At 39.7% G+C, this 26481-nt stretch overlaps 1 protein-coding gene and 1 long non-coding RNA gene across 3 annotated transcripts in view; both read right to left on the bottom strand.

The window, feature by feature from the left end:
- LOC131834285 (DLA class II histocompatibility antigen, DR-1 beta chain-like) overlaps positions 1-26481 on the bottom strand; it is an 83351-nt gene that overhangs the window by 55660 nt on the left and 1210 nt on the right. Inside the window, exons 2-6 of one of the 2 annotated variants that reach the window (XM_059178732.1) lie at positions 13571-13840; positions 11201-11482; positions 10343-10453; positions 9862-9885; positions 9228-9565 (exon numbers count right to left, since the gene is read on the bottom strand). In XM_059178732.1, coding sequence (XP_059034715.1) covers positions 9552-9565; positions 9862-9885; positions 10343-10453; positions 11201-11482; positions 13571-13840 — 701 coding nt within the window. In that variant the 3' untranslated portion in view covers positions 9228-9551. Of the gene's footprint in view, positions 1-9227; positions 9566-9861; positions 9886-10342; positions 10454-11200; positions 11483-13570; positions 13841-26481 lie in introns of those variants that run through there. The other variant, XM_059178734.1, reaches the window with a different exon arrangement.
- Positions 4685-5922, bottom strand: LOC131834289 (uncharacterized). The gene is made up of 2 exons (XR_009354810.1): positions 5087-5922; positions 4685-5022 (listed from the first exon to the last, which is right to left on the bottom strand). It is a non-coding gene; the product is annotated as an uncharacterized LOC131834289 (long non-coding RNA).

The raw sequence follows: 26481 nt of genomic DNA, 5'->3' as shown, positions 1-26481 counted from the left end.
CCCTGACCCCTTAAAACCCTTGTCTACCAATAACTTCTGTCCACATTTGGTGTAAACATAAAGAATCAGTGCCATTTTCATATAGTGAAGGTCATGGTCCTCAAGACTTACTTGTCAATAACCTCATTGGCATTGAAGCAACACAGGCCAAGCTACAAAATTTAAAATTAAGCCAAAGACACGATTCCCTGCTCTCACAGCAGCAGCTAGACCCCCTCTGGGACTAAAGCATATACTAAAACGTAATCCTGTTTGATTGATTACAACACACCAATGCAACAGTGAATTTACTCTCCACATTCTATCACTGCAGGTTGATTTTCACTTACCAGGACTTGGTCTTTGTTTTGTCACAATAAGGTATATTGTGACTATATATATATATACAATATAGATAGATGATAGATAGATAGATAGATAGATGATAGAATATTATACTATTCCCAATAAGGTATATTATACTATTCCCAATATTTCCCATAATTTTATAGGATTATGTTCCCTGGGACAAGTGGGACTATTAACATTGCCCAAATCCAAAAGTCAAAAGAGAGATTTGCTGCATTTATCATACGATTGCAATGATAATGTCATCCTCCTATTAGAAGCAGATACAACAGCTTTGACTATTTCTTTAGTGGACTCCTGGGATTTACATTAGGACTACAGCATGAAATAAGCAAAACAGTAAGCTTGCTCAGCAGAACTTGAAATGCTGTTTCCCAGGCACTTAGATGCACTCAGCCAAGAATTAAGTGAAGTCGGAGAGGGACTTCTTGAGCACCGGGCCACTACTGACTATTCACCATTGCCTATACCATTTGGCGGGAAAGGAGTTCTTCACATGTGTTGTTTTAACATACTGAAAACTCCCACAAGGTGTTCCAATTAGTAGGGAGCATTCGTGATCAATTAAGTAAGATCAAGAAATCCACTGTCTAGTTGATGGAATTGGTAACTGGGGAACTAATCTAAGAGAATTGATCACAGTTTTGAGCCTACCACTTCCTGCATGCTTATTCTTGCATGTGCTGGTGCACGCACCATTTGCTGTTCATCGTGACACCCCTGGAGCCACACCAAGGCTCCTTGGAGCAATCCCTGGATAGATTCTAACTGCCACGCCGTCTGCCACCCCATTTCCGCAGGAAGCTGCAAGAGCGGTCATCATCCCTTTCCTAAGAGCAGTTAGGGTTACTGTTCCAGGAGGAGGAATGAGTGACGGACAGACAGGGCTAGTTAGGGAGAGATAGGTAAAGGGTTACATGACTAGCCTCACAGAAATCCCATATGTGGAAAAATGCTGAGGCATACAAAACCAGAGATAGGGAATAAAACAAGTTCACCTCCTTTGTCTTAAATGTCAAGATGAGATATTTTCCTGATAGTTACAAATTGACCACTGAAAGTTACCAAACTTCAGAGGAGAAGTAATCATGGTGTTATCAGTGGTGATGCCAAGAAGTTTACGTTCTGTGGTCAGTTTTCTATAAAAGATTGTCTGTAAAAGCCCTCAGTGTCAATCCACTTGGGAACCCACTCACTCTACAGAGCTTTTTCCTTTCCTTTATGTCCTCACCTTCATTTAATAAACTTTTGCTTCACTCTGCCCTTTTGTGTCCACAAGATTCATTCTTCAACTCCTTGGCACAGGAACCCTGCAATCCTGCAACAGTAGGACATTAGTTCATTCAAAATTGGCTCAAAATACCCCCATCCCCCCACCCTTGGTGACCTGGTGTCCTAATCCTTGGGAACAAGGGCTCACATCCAGTTCTGCCTTTGATCTCTTGCTTTATCTTGGTCAGAGCCCAACATGCACAGAAATAACTGCCTCTGAACCTCTAATACTCCGTACTGAGATGCAATGATTATTATGGGTCACACTCCAATGCGCATGTATAATAGAGACACAGTCTCTGATAATTCCAGGGGCAAAATATCTGCTATTATTCCCCCAGGAAAGGTACCTAAGCCAGGATATTGGCTCATGGGGACGAAACAATTACTGTGTTGTTGCTACATGAAGATTTGCCATATACATTGTCTTTAAAACATTTGTCTTATTGTCCCTGCCCTCACTGCTGATGCCCCTCCCTGTTCCCTCAGGAAGCATCTGCCTATCATAGGTCACCATTGATGCTGAAATTCACAATTGTTCCAACTCTCAGGTCTGTGGAATACTGAACGTAATGTCTCATACACAAAATGATCTTCTCATTTAGAGATCTCTTTTGCTGATGCCCTCAGTACATGGCTTTTGTCTTCTCCAGATTGCTGGGAAACTATAGTTTTAATATTTTATTTAGTCCTATACCATTTTCATGTTGCTATTTATATTGTTTCTGGGATATAAAGATGCAAGTCATGTCCTAACATCTGGCTCTAGGGCAATTATGGAAGAATGGCATGTAAAAGATTGTCCAGGCTATAAAGATGCTGGGGGAGGAGGGCAGGAGTGCTGATGGTACTGATCCTTCTTTGGCCTACTATCCTGTCCACATCGTCTTAATGACTCCCTCAGGGCTTTACATCCCAGGCCCCTTGGAGGTTATTGTATTTTCCTTGGAACTCTAGGCCATGATCAGAATGCAGGGAGACTTATTCCAGTCTTCCATATATCTGTTTAGATAACTGTTAGAAATAACAGTTTTTCCCCCTCTTATGTACACATGGTGTCACAAATACATTAAATGTTGTCTATGAATCAACTTTGTCAAACCCCTGATGTCACTACAATGCCCTCCTGTATGTCCCCCCACTCTATAAAATCTGTAACCTAAGTCTAGCTGCACAGGTGTGTGGATTGCCAGCTGCTGGATCCTTCCTGTCTGTACATGACCCTGAATAAAACTCTATAAACTGTATGGAGTTCCCACCTTTGTTTTTCAATCTCAAAGCGCCTTCACACTTTCTGGGGTATTTTACGGTCTCCACTCTCTAATGTTATGGAAATTTTTAATTGTGTCTTTTCTATTCCCTTTGTCAGTCCTTGTAGAAGTTTGTCAGTTCCACTGACCTTTTCAAAGAACAAACTTTTTGTGTCACTCATTTTTTCTATCGTTTTCCTTTTTCCAGTTTTGTTCATTTCTGCTCTTATTTGTACTAATTCTTCTCTTCGGCTTGCTTTAGGTTATTTTGCTGCTACTTCTTCTACATTATTGAGTTGGGAACATAGATTATTGATATGCCCCCTTTCTCTTTTTTTAATGTATGCATTTAGCACCATGTCTTTTTCTAATTACTGTTTTAATTATGCATCACAAATTAAATATATTTTCAAAATGTGTTATTTTCCCTTTCATTTAATTTAATGTATTCTATATGTTTCTTAAGACATCCTTTCTGATCCAAATACATTGTTCAGGGCCCAAGTGTTAGGAGGTGTACTGGTTTTTCTTTCTCTTACTGATTTTTTTTTTTTTTTAAGTTGCCTCCACACCCACTGTAGAACTCAACATGGGGCTTGAACTCAAAACTCTGAGATCAAGACCTGAGCTGAGATCAGGAGTCCAACACTTAACCGACTGAGCCACCCACGTTCCCCTCTGTTACTGATTTTTAGCTTAATTCCACTGTATGCAAAGAACACAATCTGTAGCATTTCAGTTCTTTAGCATTTGTTTAAGTTTCTATATGGCCCATGAGACCATCTATCTTCACAAAGATTTCATGCATTTGAAAAGGATATATTCTGTTCCTATTTGGTGGAATGGTCTGTGTTAATTAGATTATGTTGGTGGATGGTGTTGAGTTCTATGGTCTTACTGAATTTCTATCTAGTGGTTTCATTAATTGTCCAAAAAAGAGTACTGAAGCCTTCAAGTATATTTGTGCTTTTGTATATTTCTTCTTTCAGTTTTATCAGTTTTTGTTTCACCTACTTTGCAACTCTGTTGTTTGGTACATACACATTTAGGATTGCTATGTCTTCTTGGAAGATTATCATTATGATTATTATGTATCACATCTCTGTACCTGTGACCATATTCTTCTATCTGAATCCTAATGTAACTCATACAGCTATCCCTACTTTTTTTTGGTAATTGTTTTCTTGGGCTTATCTTTTTGAATTATTCTATTTCAGACTTTCCATATTGCTAAATTTTAAGTGAGCTTGTTGTAGACAGCACAGAAGGGTCATTTTTTTCCAAACTGAAGTGTGTCTGTTAATTGATGGTTTAAATAATCTACATTTAATGCAATTATTATTATGTGAGTGCTTTTGTTGACTATCTTACCATTTGTTTTGAGTTTACACAGCTCCTTGAATCTTTAGGTGCATGTCTTTTGCAGGGTTTGGAATATTCAGTCAAGTTGCCCTCAAAAAGTTTGTCATTGTCACCTATTTTTCATCTCCTTCTGGAACTCAAATAACACAAATATTTTATGTTTAGTTTTAGTCCCACAGATTCTTCATCATGAAGTAATAATAACAAATATTATGAATAAGTTTATAAAAATAAATTTTATATGTAGTGGATAAATTACTCAAAATATGCAATGTACCAAAGCTCACAAATGATGTATAAAATAAAGAGTTTCTTATATAATAAAGAAAATAAGTCCATTCTGTTCCATAACAAAACCACAAGTTTAGCTCTCCAGTCAATTCTTCAAAATATTGAAAAAAGAAACCACCCTAATTTATACAAACCTCCAAAAGAGTAAAAAGAGAAAAAAATTTGTAAGTAAAAAATGAGACCAGGATAACCTTTATTTGAAAACCTAACAAGGACACTGTAACCAAAAGAAATATACAGACTAGTCACTCTTATAAAGACAGATGTCAAATTCTTAAGAAAAAATCATCAAATTGAATTCAGTGATATTCAAAAAGTACAATACATCATGACTATTTGGAATTTACTCCCAGACTGCAAGGTTATTTTAACATTTAAGAATTAATTAATGCATTTTATCATACTAAGTTAAAGAAGGAGGCAAGAAATATGACCATCTTCATAGAATCATAAAATATTATTTGACATAATTCAACACCTGCATTTAATTTTTCTATATCTAGATTTTAAAAATCTATTGAAAGTGAATTTTCTTGATCTAAGAAGAAATAGCTACCTACTACACACATCAGACTCATTTACCACCCCCAACTTCCCACTTTTGGCAATCACCCATCTCTTCTCTGTGTCTGTGAGTTTGGCTCTTTAGGGGTTTTGGTTTTTTTTTTGTTTTGTTTTTTGGTTTTTTTTTTAGTTCAACATATAGGTGAGATCACTCTAATTTGCCTTTTCTCTGTGACATATTTCAATTAACATAATGTCCTAAAATTCTCTTCATGTTGTCACAAATGGAAAAACTTCATTCTTTCTTGTGGCTAAATAATTTTTGTTGATGTATGTATACCTTCTTTGCTTTACCCATTCATCTCTTGATGGACACTTAGGTTGTTTCCATATCTTCTCTACTGTAAATAGGGCTGCAATGAATATGAAGATGCAACAATCTTTTCAAATTAGTGTTTTAATTTTCTTTGTTTAAATACCCAAAAGTAGAATCCCCAGATCCTGTGATATGTCTATTTTTAATCCTTTTGAGAAATTTTCACACTGTTTTTCATAGTGGCTGCACCAATTTACTTTCACTCCTATAGCGCATAAGGGTTCTTTTTGTCACATCCCTGAAAACAACCCCTGTTATTTCTTGTCTATTTGATAATACCGTCCTAACAAGTGTAAAGTGATATGTCAGTTTTGGATTGGATTTGCTTTGTCTTAATGATTAGTGATATCGAGTACTTTGCATGGGCCTGTTGGTCACTGGTATGGATGCTTTGGGGAAATGTGTATTCAGATCCTCTACCCAATTTATAATTAGATTGGGGCTTTTTTGCTTTTAAGTTGAAAGAGTTCTTTATGTATATTATTTGCAAATATTTTCTCCCATTTTATAGTTGCTTTTTCATTTGCTGATGGTTTCCTTTGTTGTGCAAAAGCTTTTTAGTTTCATGTAGTTGCACAGTTCATTTTTACTTTTATGGCCTTTAACTTTGATGTACTATTTCAAAAACTCATCACCAAGATAGATGTCAAGGACTGACCACCTATGTTTTCTTCCAGGAGTTATATGGTTTCAGGTATTACATTCATGTCTTTATCCATTTTTTGGTTTTGGGGGGGTATATAGTGAGATAATGATTCGTTTTCATTTATTTGCATGTTGCTGTCCAGTTTCCCAACACCATTTATTGAAGAGACTGTACATTCCCCATTGTATATGTTTGAAATGCTATTTTAAGCTGAACTCAACCGTTCAGAATCTAATTCTGGACTCTGCTGTATTTGTGTATTTAACCAATAATGAACCAATTCCAAAAAGAGTGCCTATCAAAATTGATGCAGAACAGATTTTAGCATTGTATCAAACTTAATATTCATTAATGTTTTTGTTTGAAAATTTTCTGGAAAATGCATGTTTCTTTAAAAATTAAGTATGAGCACACTAACTTCTAAGAACAAACAAATAATCCACTTGCTTAGTTGCTGTTTTTAATTGCAATTGGGTTTATAGCTGCCATTTAATACCCTGTATTTAAAAAAAAAAAAAAGCAACCTCAAAACCTTCATGATGCTGGTCCTCAACAATCAATCATCCTTCATGAGGAAATAATTAAAAATAATAACACTAATAATACCTGATACTATAAGTTCCTTACATGAAATTGTTCTCCTCTACTGCATCTAACATTTCTTTCTTCCTGAACAAGATTATTTGCTCCCATCTTTCCAATCCATCAGGTGAGGCAGGCCCAGCCCACAAAGGATGGGGCATGGTTTGTCTGAGAATACCACAGTAATCCCATGGTTCTCCCAATGTGTGGGGAAGTAGGTCACTGGGGACACTCAAAAATGTTTAGTTCTCCCTTAAAGCATATGAACAGAAACAATTCCCTTTTCCTGCCTTTGTAAATTATGAAAGAAAACGAAGCCTAAAGCCACTGAAGGCACCCTACTACCATTTCAGGAACACTGACATGTGGTGTATGATAGAGAGATGAGATACAAAGTGCCAGGATCACTGGAGACATTACGGGTCTGATTAATTGACCAGTTCTGGAGATGAGCTACCCTGGATCTGTCTGCCATGTGAGACAAGGAGTTAAAGGAAAATAAAGCAAATTAGATTGTTTTTTCTCCACTGGCAACAGAAAGCATCTCCACTGAAATATTCCTGCCATACATTTTAATTCTACATTATAATGTCACACCAGAATCTAACATAAATGACACAACGTCTCACCTTGGACAACACAACAAAAGTAATGTTGCAGCCTTGGGATCAAACGGGGTTTGATAAAGCCATAGAAATGTTGGATACATGACTGTTAGCTTATTAAACTCCCACAGGTTGATAAACTTCTTCACATCAATAATGCATGATAGGACCAAAACATGCATAAAATAAACTTCGAATTGGCTTGATAATTATGGCTGTCTCTGATAGTAGAAAAATTGTGTTGAAATCTCTATTACCCTGAAATGAACCTCTGAATCTATTGTCTACTCTTAGATTTGATTTACATTTCAAAGTGACTATTCAGACAGAATATGATAGCAGAACTCATCATCTCCTTAACCAATCTAGGGGCATTCTTCTGAAACCTTTCCAACTCATACCATTGAAGTCTAAGGAATTTAGAACTATGTACTGATTTACAATTACAGTTCCACAGTGTTTTATCAAAGGGCCAAAAATATTTGGTTTACATTCTAGTGTGTCTCCCACCATATAATTTTTGTCACATTTGTTTCATCATTGCAGTCTGGTTTTAGTTTTTATGTACTGTGTTTCTAAACTTTTTATTTAAATCTTTTATTATATAAAATAGTTGAAATTTCCTCAAATTATTAAAGAAGACATATTCAGAAAAGTCCAGCCTTCATCTCTGTTCCTTTCAAAGTATTCATTCATTTTGCCCAAGATACGACCATTTTTTTCTAAAAAAAAATATTTCTATTGTCATAGAGAATTATGTGGCTTAGAAATGATAGATGTGATATATATAAAATGAGTTGATATAGCTATATATTCCTATTCTCTTCCTCTATCTTATTAAAGTGTAGTGTGCTATATAAATTTTCCTGTACCTATAAAAATGCTTTAGAGATTATTTTATAGTAAAGTGTTATTTTTCTTTCCAGTTGCATAGTATTTCATTGTTTATATGGACATCAGATTCATAACTTCCCCTTTCTTTCCCAGCACTGCTTCTGATTTCTACTAAGATAATATCTCTCTGGGATATTCCTGTAGACAGTAAGTTTATACACAATCTGGAAGGGTCAGAAATGCAACTTTTCCCCTAGAGTCACGCTTTGTCCAGATGATCTGAGACTTAGTTATGGGGAAGGCTGCATCCCAAGCCAGAGTGTCAGCATGCCACCGAGTTTATCTGAGAGACAGAAAAAGATGGAAGTATTGATAGAGCTCACCATCAGTATAAGGAAAGGGGTTTACTCAGCTTTAGTTTCCTATAAAAAATCAGGGAAAGGGGCACCTGACTGGTTCAGTCAATGGAATATTCAACTCCTGATCTCAGGGTTATGAGTTTATGTCCCACATTGGGCATGGAGTGTATTTAAAAAACAAAATGGAATTCAAATATTAAAAATGAAATTAAAAAAACCAAAGATAAAGAGACAAAAGAATGTGATTACAAAAATTCTAAGGGCATCATATCCTTAACTTACTTGCATTTCTGGGACATCTGGGTGGCTCAGACATTTAACGGAGTCATCTGCTTTTGGCTCAGTTCATGCCCAAGGATCCTGGGACTGAGTCTCACATCAGGCTCCCCACTCAGCGGGGAGCCTGCTTCTCTCCCTCTGCCTGCCACTCCCCACCCCGACAGATAGATTAAAAAATCTTCAAAAAAAAAAAAAGCGTACTTGCATTTCTCATATTTTTTGACCCCTTTCCTTATCCCATGGTGCAAAGGGACTTGTGTGTTTGTGTGTGAGAACACAAACATGTAGAGCACCAACATCATGTGGGTCATTAAGGGATTCTTCCTAGACCCAGAAAACATGTTTAATTACAGAATGCATAAAGCCCAAGAATAAACAGGGAATGAAACAAGGATACCTTCTATGATCTACATCCTGAGCAAAATTCTAGAATATAAACAAAAACTATTATTTTATTGTGACGGAATCCCCCCTTTGTCTTCTTTTATGCTTCTTTTCCTTGAAACTATACAAAGCAGATGATTTTCACTCCATGTTTATTTAAGAAAAGCTTATGAAGACACGTGAGAAGAAGGTGAGCTCCCATGCAAGGGAGGCAGGAAGGGCCACACAGAAGGGTACCGGGAGAGAAGGCAAGATGAGTTACTGCAGTCACACTGGGGCGTCTAGGTCAAGGAAGGGGCAGAGAGAGCCACCGGGAGGACAGATGCCGCAAGGTCACTGAAGCCGGGCCAACCACATCTGAGAAAGCACTGTAATTGTGGAGGAGTGAGAGCTGGAAGCCTTTCACTCTGCGAAGAAGCTGGGAAGGAAGGTTCTTCCTGGAGTGTCACCATCTCCACGTCAGCTCAGGAGACCTGCAGAGACAGAGCAGAGTGTTGCTTCCAGACTCACCTCTCCAAGCAGCCTCTTCTCCCAGGGTCTTAATTAAAGCCCCGCAGTAAGAAGAACATATTCTTAGGTCTCCATGAGACAAAGCTATACTACAACATGGGCCTTCAGAAGGTTCAGTATAAACTGCCTGATTTACACTGAAGGAAGCTTCAGTGTAAACTGCCTGATCCAAAGTCTTTCCCATTTTCTCTGTCTTTCACCTTTACCACCTGTTCCGGAATAACCAAATCTATCACTAAAGAAGATGAAAGAGCATTACCTGCTGGCTGAAGTCCAGAGTGTCCTGGGAAAGAGAAGGGAAGACATATACTTAACAGATGAGGTAAAATTGTGCCCACACATAAGGTCCCAGCTCCAGACCCGCCCCTTAGATTCTCTAACAACACAACCCACATGACATGATGCCAAAGTGGAGAAAAAGTGAAAGATGTGACCCATGAAACTTCCAACACACAAATACAGTGAGATTTCACTAGCTTTAGTGGCTCTTCGTGCATTTGGCCCAGGATCCCAAACCAAGATCCCCACGCTTGTTAACCTCTCTCTATCTCTACAGGACATAACCTCTTATGCTAAAACCCAATAACCATGGTCTGTTTTTTAGATTTCTTAGAAATCTGAGGTCAAATTGGGAAAGAAAGGCTTCATACAGGGCCACTGGTACACAGAGACCTTATTTGATCAAAGCTGTATTTCTCCCCCACAGGGTCTCTATGGAGTCTCACCAACAGGTGCCTTACCCTTCTGATTCCTGAAGTAGATGAACAGCCCCACCACGAGGAAGAGCAGACCCAGAACAAAGCCTCCAGTTCCACTCAGAATCTTGCTCTGTGCAGACCCAGACTGTGCCCCTGAGAGAAGAAACAGTTTTAGTCATTTTTACACCAAATTGAATTTCAATGGACACTCTGGGATTGAGAACTCTGAGAATGAGGAAGGCAGGCTGCCTTGAAGATATCGAATAATTGGCAATTTCTGGGAAAGAAATTTAAAAATCACATTGCAGAAATGCAAAATTTAGGCACTGAACTTTTTAAATATCACAGCTCTGACAAATCCACTACTTCAGCATCAATGGATGAGGAGCCCGGGGTCCATGAAGCTGAACAGATTGTGCAGGGCACCACAGATAATGAAAGACAGAGTCAAGATTAGATTCCTCTCAAGTCAGGAAGGTCCCTACATTATGGAGGATGTGACTCTTCTGAGACCACAATCAACAACTCACAGCAACAGTGCTTGAAGCACAAGCCCAGCCCGAGGCAGGGGACTGATCCCCAGTGTGAAGAGGGAACCATGACCTGTGAGCCATGGAAAATGTCAAAACATGTTCTCTGTTCTGCCTGTTCTGCCTGCCAGGCATAACTGCCTCACCAGGGAATACAGGATCTGTACAAATGATCACAGGATATCTAGGAATTATCAGAGGATTTCTACCACAGGATATCACATGGCTACCCCCAAGTGATCTGTGCTGAAGAGAAGAGATCTTGGAGCAAATGAAAACATGGTGTAAGGAGAGAGAACCCTGACACTCAGGAAAAGCAAAGTTCCCTCCTTAGTGGGTGAGGAACTTAGGAGGTCAGAGAGCTTCTCACTCCATTCCACGGTGACAGGGCTCGTCAAACTGGGGTGCTCCACTTGGCAGGTGTAGACCTCTCCACTCTGAGGAACTGTCTCCAGCATCACCAGGGTCTGGAAGGTCCAGTCTCCATTTTGGATCAGGCCTGTGGACACGACCCCAGACTCCTCATCCTGGCCATTCCGGAACCACCTGACTTCAATGTGGCCTGGATAGAAACCATTCACAGAGCAGACCAGGAGGTTGTGCTGTTGCAGGGGCTGGGGCTTCATAGGATACACAGTCACTGTAGGCTCCACTAGAAGAGAAGAGGTAGAGGGACTCAGTGAGGACGACAGACTCAGTCTCTGGTGTTGGCTGCCTCCAGTCTCTGGTCCCAGGCTGAGTCTCAAGCAGGCTTCCCCCAAAGCTGACCATGTAGCCCAATAAGACCAGTATTGTGAGCCTTGAGTTTCATCCTGACAGCATGGGTCCATTCGATTTGAGAGCTATTGGGGAAATTTGTGGGATTTAGTTTTCATAGTATGAAGCAGTTAATCCTTGTAGAAGTGTTTCCAAGTTTTGTAAGGCATAAAGTGTTTTAAAAGCACAATTTCTGGAGCAGGCTGACCGGGTTCAAATCCAGACTCTGCTACTTTACTGATTCATCCTGGGAGAATTTTGACATTCTTCTGTGCCCCAGCTTTCTAAGGTATAAAGGGGAATAGTGATATCAACTTAGCTCTTATAGTTATGTGAAGATTAATGCACCAAAGTATGTAAAACGGTAACTGGAATTTAGCCTTCAGTATGTGTTAACTACTTATTATCTTTGTTTTGTTGCTCAAAGCAGGGTGGATAAATTGGGAAACAGCTTGAGGTAGATAGGGAAAGAGAGTATGAAATCCCGGGAATGCTACGCTCACACCTTGGAACAAGCCAGACATGGTTCTACCCTGGGAAGCAGGAAAGACAGAGCTGGTTCTCTAGCTCTGGGAGCTAAGTCCAAGAACAGCGAGAGTCCTGAAAGAGGAAAAAGAGCAAGGAAACTCATTTATTTAAAAAAGTTCTCATAATTTCACCAGTTGATCAATCCTTCTTTTTTGCAGTATAAAAATATCTATTATTAGAATTGTTATCATTTTATAATTGTCTCCCATTTACAACTAACATTTGAGTTCAGGGCAAGGTCTGAGACTCACTAATAGGTATCCTTAGTGCCCAAGACCATCCCTGACACTAAAGCCTGAATAAATGTAATTTCTGTTTTGGTAAAAGGAGAAATACAAGATAAGCTTTTTATAATACCATAAAATGATAGATTTAAGAAATTACTGCTAACAATTTTGTAGTATATTTCCTTAAATAAGAATGTTTACATCCTTAGCAAAAGAAGTAATAAACAGAACTAAAATACAAACCACAAACTAGGGAAAATGCTAGATCAAATGTCAGCAAAGTGCTCATAATCTTATTTATGGAGCATGCATAAAATCACTGAGAAAAATACCAAAACCCCAGAGATAATAGACAGTAGATAATTTTTAAAATGGTAAAAGTGATTCGACAGATAATACATGAAAAAATGTTCAATAATCTTAGAAAGCAAAGAAATAGAGATTAAAAATTAACAAGATAAATTTTCAATTGAGCATGTGGCAGTATTGAAAAAGGTCTAGCAAAGGGGAATGTGAGGCGAATTGTTACAACTATATCAAAAAATCATATGCAACTCCTTAAATACTTTTATCATTATAAAAACAGCAGTATCAATATGTTTTGTAACAAAAATATAATTAAAAATGCAGTTTCAAAATCATTTTAAGTGTGTACGAATACATATGCTAAGAAACAAAGCAAGGAGCTTCTGGGTGGCACATTACACTTTTTAGGTCTCCACCACCACCACCATTAGGTCTCCACCACCTGCCTAGTGTTCCCTGCACCTGCAGCTCCTGAGCTCCCCTCACCTCTCCCTGAGGGGCCACCAAGGATGTCAGATGTCCCCTCCTGTGTCCTCGCCTCACACCCACTCTCCCAGCCCATCCCCCACATCCAGGCCCACAGGCCAGCTCACACTCATTCTCTGCCCCCCTCACTTCAGAGCACAACTCTCACACACTGCCCTACAGCCACACAGGGACACAACTGCACTGTCCCCACAACCACACAGGGACACAACCATACAATCACAACCACATACTCTGCGCAGTGACACAAACAGACCACAGTGTCCCTGACAGGGCACTCTCACAGGGATCCTTCTAAATTGTAATTGCTCAAGACCCTGTGTGCTCACCACGAGTCTGTCTCACAGTTTCTCTCTATCTCTCTCTCCCTCTCTCTCTCTCTCTCACACACACACACACACACCCCTTCCCCCAACCTCCGCCCCGGCCGCGCTCACCTCGCCGCTGCACCGTGAAGCTCTCACCCACCCCGTAGTTGTGTCTGCAGTACGTGTCCACCGCGGCCCGCGTCTGCTCCATGTAGTCCTTCTGGCTGTTCCAGGACTGAGCGACGGGCCGCCCCAGCTCGGTCACCGGCCGGAACTCCCCCACGTCGCTGTCGAAGCGCACGTACTCCTCGCCGTTATAGACTGCTTTGATCAGTAACTGCACCCGCTCTGTACCGTTGGTAAAGTAGCACTGGAACTTACCCAGGAACAGGAAATGTGCTGTGGGGACAGAGACGATCCAGTCACCCGCGGGCTCCTGGAAGACGCTGACAGCGGCTCCCTCGCTGGCTCCCCCGGCGCCCCCAACCACCAGCACACACCGCCCGTCTTCCCTCTGCGGGCGGCGGGAGAGGCGGCCATTGGGTCCCGGGCTCGGCGGCGGACCCCCAGCCAGAACAGCGAGGATCCTTGCCCCTCACCGCCTCCTCCTGGACGCCTGCGGCTGACAGACACGGGCCTCCCTCCTCGCCTCCCACAGCCCTTTCCCCCGCCTTAAACACGTCCCACCTACTTCCTCGCCCCCTGAACCCTCGGTTTGGTGCGAGCTGAGAATCCCCTGCCGCCCCTGCGAATCCAGAGAAGGAAACAGAAGCGTCCCCTCCACTCCTGGAGCTGAAAATGCAGGGAAAGTGACGCTCAAAACCCAACCAGGCCAGACTTTGTGCGGGGTGAGAAATGTCCCAGGAGACGTGTGCAGTTCTAGAGCCGAGAATAATTGGATGATCTCAGTTTCCTTGGAGTGCCAGAGAGGTGGTCTCAGGGTGACATTCCAGATGTGACATAAAAGATTAAGTAGATGTGAGCTGGTGTGTGTGTGTGTGTGTGTGTGTTTGGGGTAAAGGGAGTCACGTTTCGGGTCAAGGTCATGTAACTGTGCAAAAGCTTGAAAGAACTGAGAAACTTCCTATAGAAACCAGTGAAAACAGTTCACTGAAGCAGACAGGGAGACCAAGGAGAAGGATGTTTAGAGACATCACATGGGGTGGTAATATTTGACTTATATACTGAATTCAAAGGCATATGAGTGAGGAATTTTACGGAGATTAAAACCATGGTTATAATACAGTGTATCCATCTTTACATTTCCAAATTTAGAAGTCTCAGAAAACCAGATTACATTAAAGATTTTGATGCAGAACCCATTTGACAAATCAAGTCTTATGAAGTAAAGGATCAAATACGTCAGAGCTCTAATTGGTCAACCAGTCACATATGCTTCTGTAGTCCAATATATGTAAACATACACAAGAATATATGTATACATATATATGCATATATATGCATATACATGCACAAATATGTATACATGTATGTATATGTTGATCTTTCTGTTTTATGTTGAATCAAACTAAGAAAAATTTTATTCAAGTATAATTAACACAGAAATTTTTAAAAATGGGGAAAATACCTCTATTTAAAAGGGAGACAAAGAAAAGGGAGCATTTGACATTATCTATAGAATAGAATGTAGAATTAATACAAAAGTTTGATACAAGTTACAGAAAAATACTTGTGGCAGTCACAATTTATGCCTTATAAAGGCATGTTGTTGAAAGATAACAAGAGATGGCGATGATTGAGAAATCATGAAATATTCAAAAACATTACAAAAGGCAAATAGTATAAAAATAAAGATTGTGTCTTGCATTGATTGAATGGGCTCAACAAGAAATTGGTGAATTTATACAACTTTATAGTTTATTATTTCTGTATTTAAACAAACTGAAATAAACCACAAAGACCTGAATTGGAAAGTAAGTGTGTGTATAAATTGTGAGTCTATAGAGTTTTGAGAAGCAGCACAGTATAAATCAGTGTTTTCAACCTCAGCACTGTTAACATTTTGGGGTTCTATTTGTTTGAAATTATACCCCGTATATTTTCCAACTACATTGGTACAAAACTAAAGGCCAACAATAAAAGCTGGAAAATCTACAATGTAAATATTAAGTATTTATATGTAAATATTAAACAACACACTACTGCACAAGCAATGGGCAAATAGGAAATCAAATGGCAAATCAAAATATGTCTGAAAAGAAAAGAAAAAGAAAACACAAGAGAACTTTATGCTATAAATGCTTGTACTAAAAGAAAAAGTTCAGCTCTCTTCACCAACAATCCAAGATGCTGAAAGGAAAGGAAGCTGAAGAGTGGCTCTGGACCCTGGTGAAGAAGCAGGAGGCCAACAAGGTGGTCAGCCCCGTTTCAGAAAATACCCAAGAATTTTGGAATAGGACAGGACATGCAGCCCAAAAGGGTTCTCACCCACTTTGTCAAATACATTCCATGTAGCCACAAAGGGCTATAAATGTCTAAAAGTTCCTCTCACAACTAACTAGTTCCTAAGCCTTGGACAGCCACACAGCTACTCAACTGCTTAAGCTGGCCCACAGATTCAGACCAGAGGCAAAGCAAGAGAAGAAGCGGAGATTGCTTTTCAGACAATCTGAGGGTTTTGAAGGGGCCGGGGGGGAGGGGTGGAGGGGAGGTTGGGGGAGTAAGGTGGTGGGTAGTAAGGAGGGCACGTATTGCATGGAGCACTGGGTGTGGTGCATAAACAATGAATTCTGTTACGCTGAAAAGAAATTTTTTTTTAAAAGATAATTAGGAATATGCTGAGAAAACAATCTAAGAATTGTGCATAATTAAAACCAAAATTATGCAAACATTTCTAGCATTTTTGTTAAAAGAAATGTTTGTATTGATTTTTAAGCCAGGATTTGCAGCTTCTATAATATAGAGGTGGAGAGATAGTTGGGTGCACCCCTCAAAACCTGATGCTTCTTAATTTGTGTATTTGAGGACACACCAATGGAAAAGTAACTACAATCGTCACCCAAAAATCACTGTTCGGTGGATTAACTGAGTTGAATGCTCACAACATTCCCAGGAGGTATTTGTTTCTCAAATTTATGTGTGAGAAAAATGGGACTGGGTAGTATGGCAGACTAATAGCAGTTTACTCAAATTTATGCTTTGTTTGTTTGCTTTGTTTTGTTTGGTTTTCTTACTATTTTCCCCCTAATGTTAAAGAACAAAATTAAACCAAGTACATTTGAAGATCTAATTGTCTGTATTAAACAATTATAAGTTGGGCAGGATCCCACCTAGCAAGGGGTAGGATTCTGCTGAGCGGCAGTTAGTCTCCAACTAATTAAGTCAGTTAAATTGTCTAAATTCTCAAACATGGTAAATGGAAGAAAGAATTCTTGAATGCAAGTTACAGAATTTAAAAATCACAATTTCTCTACCACAAAGAAAGCTCTGCGTGTGTGAGTGTAGGTGATGATAAACAGGCCTGGGTACAGTAGGATCCTTTTGACTGGGATCAGGCACCAAGTACATCAGTGTTTCTGACGAAATTGATTTATAACCAACAGGCCTTTGTCATGTGCAGACATATTTTAAAGCTGTTCTTTCACTTGCTGCAACTGCCATGTGTTACTGTTTATAACTTTTAGAACTACTTGGCATTGTAAAAAATAAAAATAATAATAACATTACTGTGATTTAAACATTGAAAAAAAAAAAAAAAGAAGCAGAGATTGCTGGCCTGGGCTAAAAAGAAGGCTGCCAGTACAGGGAGATAAACCCCGATAAGAAGCCTCCTGTCCCTGGAACTAGGGTTAATCCTGTCAGGACCTTGGTGGAAAACAAGAAGACTAGCTAGTAGGGATTGCACATGATAAGGATCCCACTGAGCTGGATGTCTTCCTGCTTGCCCTGTATCCTAACATGGAGATTCCCCACATGATTAAGAGAGAGGCCAGACTGCATTGTCTGGTCCACATGAAGATCTGCACCACAGTGGCCTTCATATAAATTAATTTGGAAGACAAATGAGCACTTCTTAAGCTGTTGGAAGCTATCAGGTCAAATTGCAATGACAGATACGGTGAGATCCACTGTTCTGGGAAGGCAATGTTCTGAGTCCAAAGTTGGTGATTCACAGTGCCAAGTTAGAAAAGCCAAAGGCGGGAGGAGTCAAGATGGCAGAGAAGTAGCAAGCTGAGACTGCTTCAGCTAGCCGGAGATCAGCTAGATAGCTTATCTAAAGATTGCAAACACCTGAAAACCCATTGGCAGATCGAAGAGAAGAACAGCAGCAATTCTGGAAACAGAAAAACAACCACTTTCTGAAAGGTAGGACCGGCGGAGAAGTGAATCCAAAGCGACGGGAAGATAGACCCCGGGGGGAGGGGCCGGCTCCCGGCAAGCGGCGGAGCAACCGCGCACAAAATCAGGACTTTTAAAAGTCTGTTCCGCTGAGGGACATCACTCCAGAGGCTAAACCGGGGCGAAGCCCACGCGGGGTCAGCGTGGCCTCGGGTCCCGCAGGGTCACAGAAGGATCGGGGGTGTCTGAGTGTCGCAGAGCTTGCGGGTATAGGAACGGGAAAGCCGGCTACAGAGGCAGAGCTGACAGTAAGCTCCCAGCTCCGTGTTACCTTGAACCGGTCGCAGGCTCGGTGAGCTCGGAGCGCGGCCGGAGGTCAGGCAGACGGGACTAACTGGGCGCTGTTCTCTGAGGGCGCACTGAGGAGTGGGGCCCTGGGCTCTCGGCTCCTCCGGGCCGGAGACCAGGAGGCCGCCATTTGTATTCCCGTCCTCTGGAACTCTACGGAAAGCGCTCAGGGAACAAAAGCTCCTGAAAGCAAACCCGAGCGGATTACTCACCCCGGCCCCGGGTAAGGGCAGTGTAATTCCGCCTGGGGCAAAGACACTTGAGAATCACTACAACAGGCCCCTCCCCCAGAAGATCAACAAGAAATCCAGCCGAGACCAAGTTCACCTACCAAAGAGTGCGGTTTCAATACCAAGGAGAGCAGCAGAATTCCAGAGGAGGAGAAAGCCAAGCACGGAACTCATGGCTTTTTTCCTGTGATTTTTTTTAGTCTTGCAGTTAATTTAATTTTTTCTTTTTCATTTTTTTTTTTCTCGCCTTCGGGTAAAATTTTTTTTTAACTGTTACCTTTTTCTTTTTTAACGATTTTTTACTAGTTTATCTAATATATATATATATATATATATATATTTTCACATTTTTCTTAGGTGTTTTCTTTTTTAAAAAATTCTTTTCTTTTCTTTTTTTTTTTCTTTTTCTTTTCTTTTTGTTTTTTTTTCTTTCTTCCTTTTTGAACCTCTTTTTATCCCCTTTCTCCCCACTCACGATTTTGTATCTCTTCTAATTTGCTTAAAGCATATTTTCCTGGGGTTGTTGCCACCCTTTTAGTATTTTACTTGCCCCTTCATTTACTCTTATCTGGACAAAATGACAAGACGTAAAAATTCAACACAAAAAAAAGAACAAGAGGCAGTACCGAAGGCTAGGGACCTAATCAATACAGACATCGGTAATATGTCAGATCTAGAGTTCAGAATGACAATTCTCAAGGTTCTAGCCAGGCTCGAAAAAGGCATGGAAGATATTAGAGAAACCCTCTCGAGAGATATAAAAGCCCTTTCTGGAGAAATAAAAGAACTAAAATCTAACCAAGTTGAAATCAAAAAAGCTATTAATGAGGTGCAATCAAAAATGGAGGCTCTCACTGCTAGGATCAATGAGGCAGAAGAAAGAATTAGTGATATAGAAGACCAAATGACAGAGAATAAAGAAGCTGAGCAAAAGAGGGACAAACAGCTACTGGACCCCGAGGGGAGAATTCGAGAGATAAGTGACACCATAAGACCAAACAACATTAGAATAATTGGGATTCCAGAAGAAGAAGAAAGTGAGAGGGGAGCAGAAGGTATACTGGAGAGAATTATTGGGGAGAATTTCCCCAATACGGCAAAGGGAACGAGCATCAAAATTCAGGAGGTTCAGAGAATGCCCCTCAAAATGAATAAGAATAGGCCCACACCCCGTCACCTAATAGTAAAATTTACAAGTCTCAATGACAAAGAGAAAATCCTGAAAGCAGCCCGGGAAAAGAAGTCTGTAACATACAATGGTAAAAATATTAGATTGGCAGCTGACTTATCCACAGAGACCTGGCAGACCAGAAAGAGCTGGCATGATATTTTCAGAGCACTAAACGAGAAAAACATGCAGCCAAGAATACTAATTCCAGCTAGGCTATCATTGAAAATAGAAGGAGAGATTAAAAGCTTCCAGGACAAACAACAACTGAAAGAATTTGCAAATACCAAACCAGCTCTACAGGAAATATTGAAAGGGGTCCTCTAAGCAAAGAGAGAGCCTACAAGTGGTAGATCAGAAAGGAACAGAGACCATATACAGTAACAGTCACCTTACAGGCAATACAATGGCACTAAATTCATATCTCTCAATAGTTACCCTGAATGTGAATGGGCTAAATGCCCCTGTCAAAAGACACAGGGTATCAGAATGGATAAAAAAACAAAACCCATCTATATGTTGCCTCCAAGAAACACATTTTAAGCCCGAAGACACCTCCAGATTTAAAGTGAGGGGGTGGAAAAGAATTTACCATGCTAATGGACATCAGAAGAAAGCAGGAGTGGCAATCCTTATATCAGATCAATTAGATTTTAAGCCTAAGACTATAATAAGAGATGAGGAAGGACACTATATCATACTCAAAGGGTCTGTCCAACAAGAAGATTTAACAATTTTAAATATCTATGCCCCCAATGTGGGAGCAGCCAACTATATAAACCAATTAATAACAAAATCAAAGAAACACATCAACAATAATACAATAATAGTAGGGGACTTTAACACTCCCCTCACTGAAATGGACAGGTCATCCAAGCAAAAGATCAGCAAGGAAATAAAGGCCTTAAATGACACACTGGACCAGATGGACATCACAGATATATTCAGAATATTTCATCCCAAAGCAACAGAATACACATTCTTCTCTAGTGCACATGGAACATTCTCCAGAATAGATCACATCCTCGGTCCTAAATCAGGACTCAACCGGTATCAAAAGATTGGGATCATTCCCTGCATAGTTTCAGACCACAATGCTCTAAAGCTAGAACTCAACCACAAAAGGAAGTTTGGAAAGAACCCAAATACATGGAGACTAAACAGTATCCTTCTAAAGAATGAATGGGTCAACCGGGAAATTAAAGAAGAATTGAAAAAAATCATGGAAACAAATGATAATGAAAATACAACGGTTCAAAATCTGTGGGACACAACAAAGGCAGTCCTGAGAGGAAAATATAGAGCGGTACAAGCCTTTCTCAAGAAACAAGAAAGGTCTCAGGTACACAACCTAACCCTACACCTAAAGGAGCTGGAGAAAGAACAAGAAAGAAACCCTAAGCCCAGCAGGAGAAGAGAAATCATAAAGATCAGAGCAGAAATCAATGAAATAGACACCAAAAAAACAATAGAACAAATCAACGAAAGTAGGAGCTGGTTCTTTGAAAGAATTAATAAAATTGATAAACCCCTGGCCCGACTTATCAAAAAGAAAAGAGAAAGGACCCAAATAAATAAAATCATGAATGAAAGAGGAGAGATCACAACTAACACCAAAGAAATACAAACTATTATAAGAACATACTATGAGCAACTCTACGGCAATAAATTTGACAATCTGGAAGAAATGGATGCATTCCTAGAAACATATAAACTACCACAACTGAGCCAGGAAGAAATAGAAAGCCTGAACAGACCCATAACCAGTAAGGAGATTGAAACAGTCATTAAAAATCTCCAAACAAACAAAAGCCCAGGGCCAGACGGCTTCCCGGGGGAATTCTACCAAACATTTAAAGAAGAACTAATTCCTATTCTCCTGAAACTGTTCCAAAAAATAGAAATGGAAGGAAAACTTCCAAACTCATTTTATGAGGCCAGCATCACCTTGATCCCAAAACCAGACAAGGATCCCACCAAAAAAGAGAGCTATAGACCGATATCCTTGATGAACACAGATGCGAAAATACTCAACAAAATACTAGCCAATAGGATTCAACAGTACATTAAAAAGATTACTCACCACGACCAAGTGGGATTTATTCCAGGGCTGCAAGGTTGGTTCAACATCCGCAAATCAGTCAATGTGATACAACACATCAATAAAAGAAAGAACAAGAACCATATGATACTCTCAATAGATGCTGAAAAAGCATTTGACAAAGTACAACATCCCTTCCTGATCAAAACTCTTCAAAGTATAGGGATAGAGGGCACATACCTCAATATCATCAAAGCCATCTATGAAAAACCCACCGCAAATATCATTCTCAATGGAGAAAAACTGAAAGCTTTTCCGCTTAAGGTCAGGAACACGGCAGGGATGTCCATTATCACCACTGCTATTCAACATCGTACTAGAGGTCCTAGCCTCAGCAATCAGACAACAAAAGGAAATTAAAGGCATCCAAATCGGCAAAGAAGAAGTCAAATTATCACTCTTCGCAGATGATATGATACTATATGTGGAAAACCCAAAAGACTCCACTCCAAAACTGCTAGAACTTATACAGGAATTCAGTAAAGTGTCAGGATATAAAATCAATGCACAGAAATCAGTTGCATTTCTCTACACCAACAGCAAGACAGAAGAAAGAGATATTAAGGAGTCAATCCCATTTACAATTGCATCCAAAACCATAAGATACCTAGGAATAAACCTAACCAAAGAGACACAGAATCTATACTCAGAAAACTATAAAGTACTCATGAAAGAAATTGAGGAAGACACAAAGAAATGGAAAAATGTTCCATGCTCCTGGATTGGAAGAATAAATATTGTGAAAATGTCTATGCTACCTAAAGCAATCTACACATTTAATGCAATTCCTATCAAAGTACCATCCATCTTTTTCAAAGAAATGGAACAAATAATGCTAAAATTTATATGGAACCAGAAAAGACCTCGAATAGCCAAAGGGATATTGAAAAAGAAAGCCAACGTTGGTGGCATCACAATTCCGGACTTCAAGCTCTATTACAAAGCTGTCATCATCAAGACAGCATGGTACTGGCACAAAAACAGACACATAGATCAATGGAACAGAATATAGAGCCCAGAAATAGACCCTCAACTCTATGGTCAACTAATCTTCGACAAAGCAGGAAAGAATGTCCAATGGAAAAAAGACAGCCTTTTCAATAAATGGTGCTGGGAAAATTGGACAGCCACATGCAGAAAAATGAAATTGGACCATTTCCTTACACCACACACAAAAATAGACTCAAAATGGATGAAGGACCTCAATGTATGAAAGGAAACCATTAAAATCCTTGAGGAGAACACGGGCAGCAACCTCTTCGACCTCTGCCGCAGCAACATCTTCCTAGGAACAATGCAAAAGGCAAGGGAAGCAAGGGAAAAAATGAACTACTGGGATTTCATCAAGATCAAAAGCTTTTGCACAGCAAAGGAAACAGTTAACAAAATCAAAAGACAACTGACAGAATGGGAGAAGATATTTGCAAACGACATATCAGATAAAGGATTAGTGTCCAGAATCTATAAAGAACTTAGCAAACTCAACACCCAAAGAACAAATAATCCAATCAAGAAATGGGCAGAAGACATGAACAGACATTTCTGCAAAGAAGACATCCAGATGGCCAACAGACACATGAAAAAGTGCTCCATATCACTCGGCATCAGGGAAATACAAATCAAAACCACAATGAGATATCACCTCACACCCGTCAGAATGGCTAAAATCAACAAGTCAGGAAATGACAGATGCTGGCGAGGATGCGGAGAAAGGGGAACCCTCCTACACTGTTGGTGGGAATGCAAGCTGGTGCAGCCACTCTGGAAAACAGCATGGAGGTTCCTCAAAATGTTGAAAATAGAACTGCCCTATGACCCAGCAATTGCACTATTGGGTATTTACCCTAAAGATACAAATGTAGTGATCCAAAGGGACACATGCACCCGAATGTTTATAGCAGCAATGTCCACAATAGCCAAACTATGGAAAGAACCTAGATGTCCATCAACAGATGAATGGATCAAGAAGATGTGGTATAGATACACAATGGAATACTATGCAGCCATCAAAAGAAATGAAATCTTGCCATTTGCAACAACATGGATGGAACTAGAGCGTATCATGCTTAGCGAAATAAGTCAAGCAGAGAAAGACAACTATCATATGATCTCCCTGATATGAGGAAGTGGTGATGCAACATGGGGGCTTAAGTGGGTAGAAGAAGAATAAATGAAACAAGATGGGATTGGGAGGGAGACAAACCATAAGTGACTCTTAATCTCACAAAACAAACTGAGGGTTGCCGGGGGGAGGGGGTTTGGGAGAAGGGGGTGGGATTATGGACATTGGGGAGGGTATGTGATTTGGTGAGTGCTGTGAAGTGTGTAAACCTGGTGATTCACAGACCTGTACCCCTGGGGATAAAAATATATGTTTATAAAAAATAAAAAAATAAAAAAAAAAAAGCCAAAGGCTAAAGAACTGACCACCAAACTGGACTAACTGTGCACTATTGAATTTTCTGTACCTAAAATTAATAAAAATTCTATTCTTCAGTCAGTATCAAGGGAAAAAAAAAGGAAGAAGGAAAAAAGTTCAAATACAACATTATACCACAGGGAACCAGAAAAGAAGAAATTTGGAGGAAATTTATTAGAGGAAGGAAATAACAAAGAAAAAACAGAATTACATAAAATAGAGACCAGAAGAAACAATCACATAACATTGAAAGTAATGACTAGTTTTTCAAAAATAAATAAATAAAATTGACAATGCTTTAACTACATTAACTAAGGAAAAAAAAAAAAAAAGACTCAAAACCCAAGCTGAACAATGGATGAGAAAACAATACAATCCAAGTGAGTGCTGTGAATTGTGTAAGACTGATAAATCACAGATCTGTACCCCTGAAACAAATAATACATTATATGTTAATTTTTAAAAAAAGAAAGCAATACAATCCATAACCACAATGTTGACTTTTGGACAAGATAATTGTTTTGAAAGGCTGTTCTGTGCATTGTTGGATGTCTATCAGCATCACTAGCCTCTACCCACTAGAGGTCAGATGAAACCCCAGTTTTGAAAAACAGTAAGTGGCTCCAGACATAGATCTATCCCCCAGGGGTAGGGGGTGCTAGCAAAACTGTCCCTGGGTAAGAACCACAGTTAAACCATCTGATATATATGCGGTAGAGAAGCTGCAATTAATTATGGAGCAGCTGAGTATTACATTGAAAAATTTGCCAATATTTTATCTGATAAAAACCTTATCCCAAGGAAATTTCTTTTGCCTGAAAAAGCTTGGTACAGAGACCAGATTTCTAAAAAAGCATTCATAGTGCCTAATGAGAGAGTATCAAAAGCTACTAAGAATTCTAACCAAAAGATGGCTCTTCCTGGCTGTGCTAATGCTTCAGTCTCACCCAAAACAAAGTGAACAGTGATTGGACAAACCAAATCCAGGATGTCTAAAAGCTGTAACTATTTTCCCTGTGCATTATTCCCGAACAAGAAAATCTGCATAACCAGATACATATTTTCTAACTGACTCAATCACCACTTTGCATCAGTGACACGTTCCTGACAGCCAAGCTGGACTGTGAGAAGCCTGTAGCGTCACTGTTCCTGGACAATTGTTCCACACAAGTTTCCTCTGAGCTTCCTGTAAAAACTAAAGCTTTTCATTTAGAATTTCCCCCAGTACAATATCTGTGTTGAAATCTTATGACCAAGGAATTTTGTCTCATCAAGAGCAGGTATAAACAATTTTTAAATGCCATTCTTGTTGCAGTTTATAGAAAGACACTTACAAATCCACAGCTTTCTGAGAGAATCAGTTCTAGTGCCTGTTTTGGAGGTAAAATTTAATAAAACAATTTTAACAAATGTTTGGCATAGACTTTGGGCTATGTTCATGTTTGCATGAACTAGCAGATGAAGATTTTGAAAAAGCATTTCATTAATGAAAGAAAACCATATCATACTTCAACACAAGTAAAACTTCATGAGACAAAAATCTAAGTGAAAGGACCCTGACATCCACCAAACACTGAGCGTGAATACTGAGGCCATGGTGGGCATTCCCCGAATGATGAAAACATGGTCATGGTGACCGTGGAGCACTCCTCAGCTTGCTTCCCATACTCCAGCCTCTCCAGCTTTCCTTTCCCTTAAACTCAGCAAACATCTTCCCACACTTTGGCCTCTATCCTATTCTCTCTCCCTAGAACACTTGTCCCTCAGATCCTGCATATGTATGGCTTCTTCTCATCAGTCACATCTCAACTGAATGTCACTTTCTCAGGGAGAGCTCCCTCGCTGCTCCAGCTGAAGTCAGGGAATCCAGTTCTCTGTCACAATACCCTGAACTGTTTGTTCTGTTTATACTGCACTTACTGCATTCCGAAATTTTTTTCTGTTTTAAATGTTTATTGGGCTTTCTACTCTGTCAGTACATAACACCCATAATAGTAGAGATTTTTTTTATCTTATTCAAATAGAATTCACTGAGTCTTGAACAGAGTGTAGTTCAAAATAGCTGCTCAGAAAAATATCTGTGGCTTAAATGGATAAACCCAGGGTTCTGGGAATTAGTCACTGTGAGGATCCTAGAAAATAAGAAGAGGCTTTAAGCTTCAATACTCTTCTATTCTTATGAAATGTTATATCCCTTCCACTTCCTATGAGAAATTCAAACAAAATTCCTCTTTCTCCTAGTGTTCTAAAAAATATGATAGGTAAAGAAAAGGTGATTTTAAGGGGAAAAAAAGGAAAATTTCATTAAGTTTCAGCCCATCTTGTAGTTCTATGATAGTGCTGAGGGTCTGTGTAAACTATGGGGATTCTCAGTAATGATGATGACACAACTGGGAAAAAATAGTGAGGAACTGGAAGTGGAGGCAACCAAACATGGCTAATTAAGGGACACAGAAAACATGACAAATGAGTCTA

The sequence above is a fragment of the Mustela lutreola genome, chromosome 6 (assembly GCF_030435805.1).
Source record: "Mustela lutreola isolate mMusLut2 chromosome 6, mMusLut2.pri, whole genome shotgun sequence".
Taxonomy (NCBI): domain Eukaryota; kingdom Metazoa; phylum Chordata; class Mammalia; order Carnivora; family Mustelidae; genus Mustela; species Mustela lutreola.
The sequence above is the reverse complement of the archived record's forward strand: the minus strand, read 5'-3'. Positions and strand labels throughout refer to the sequence as shown.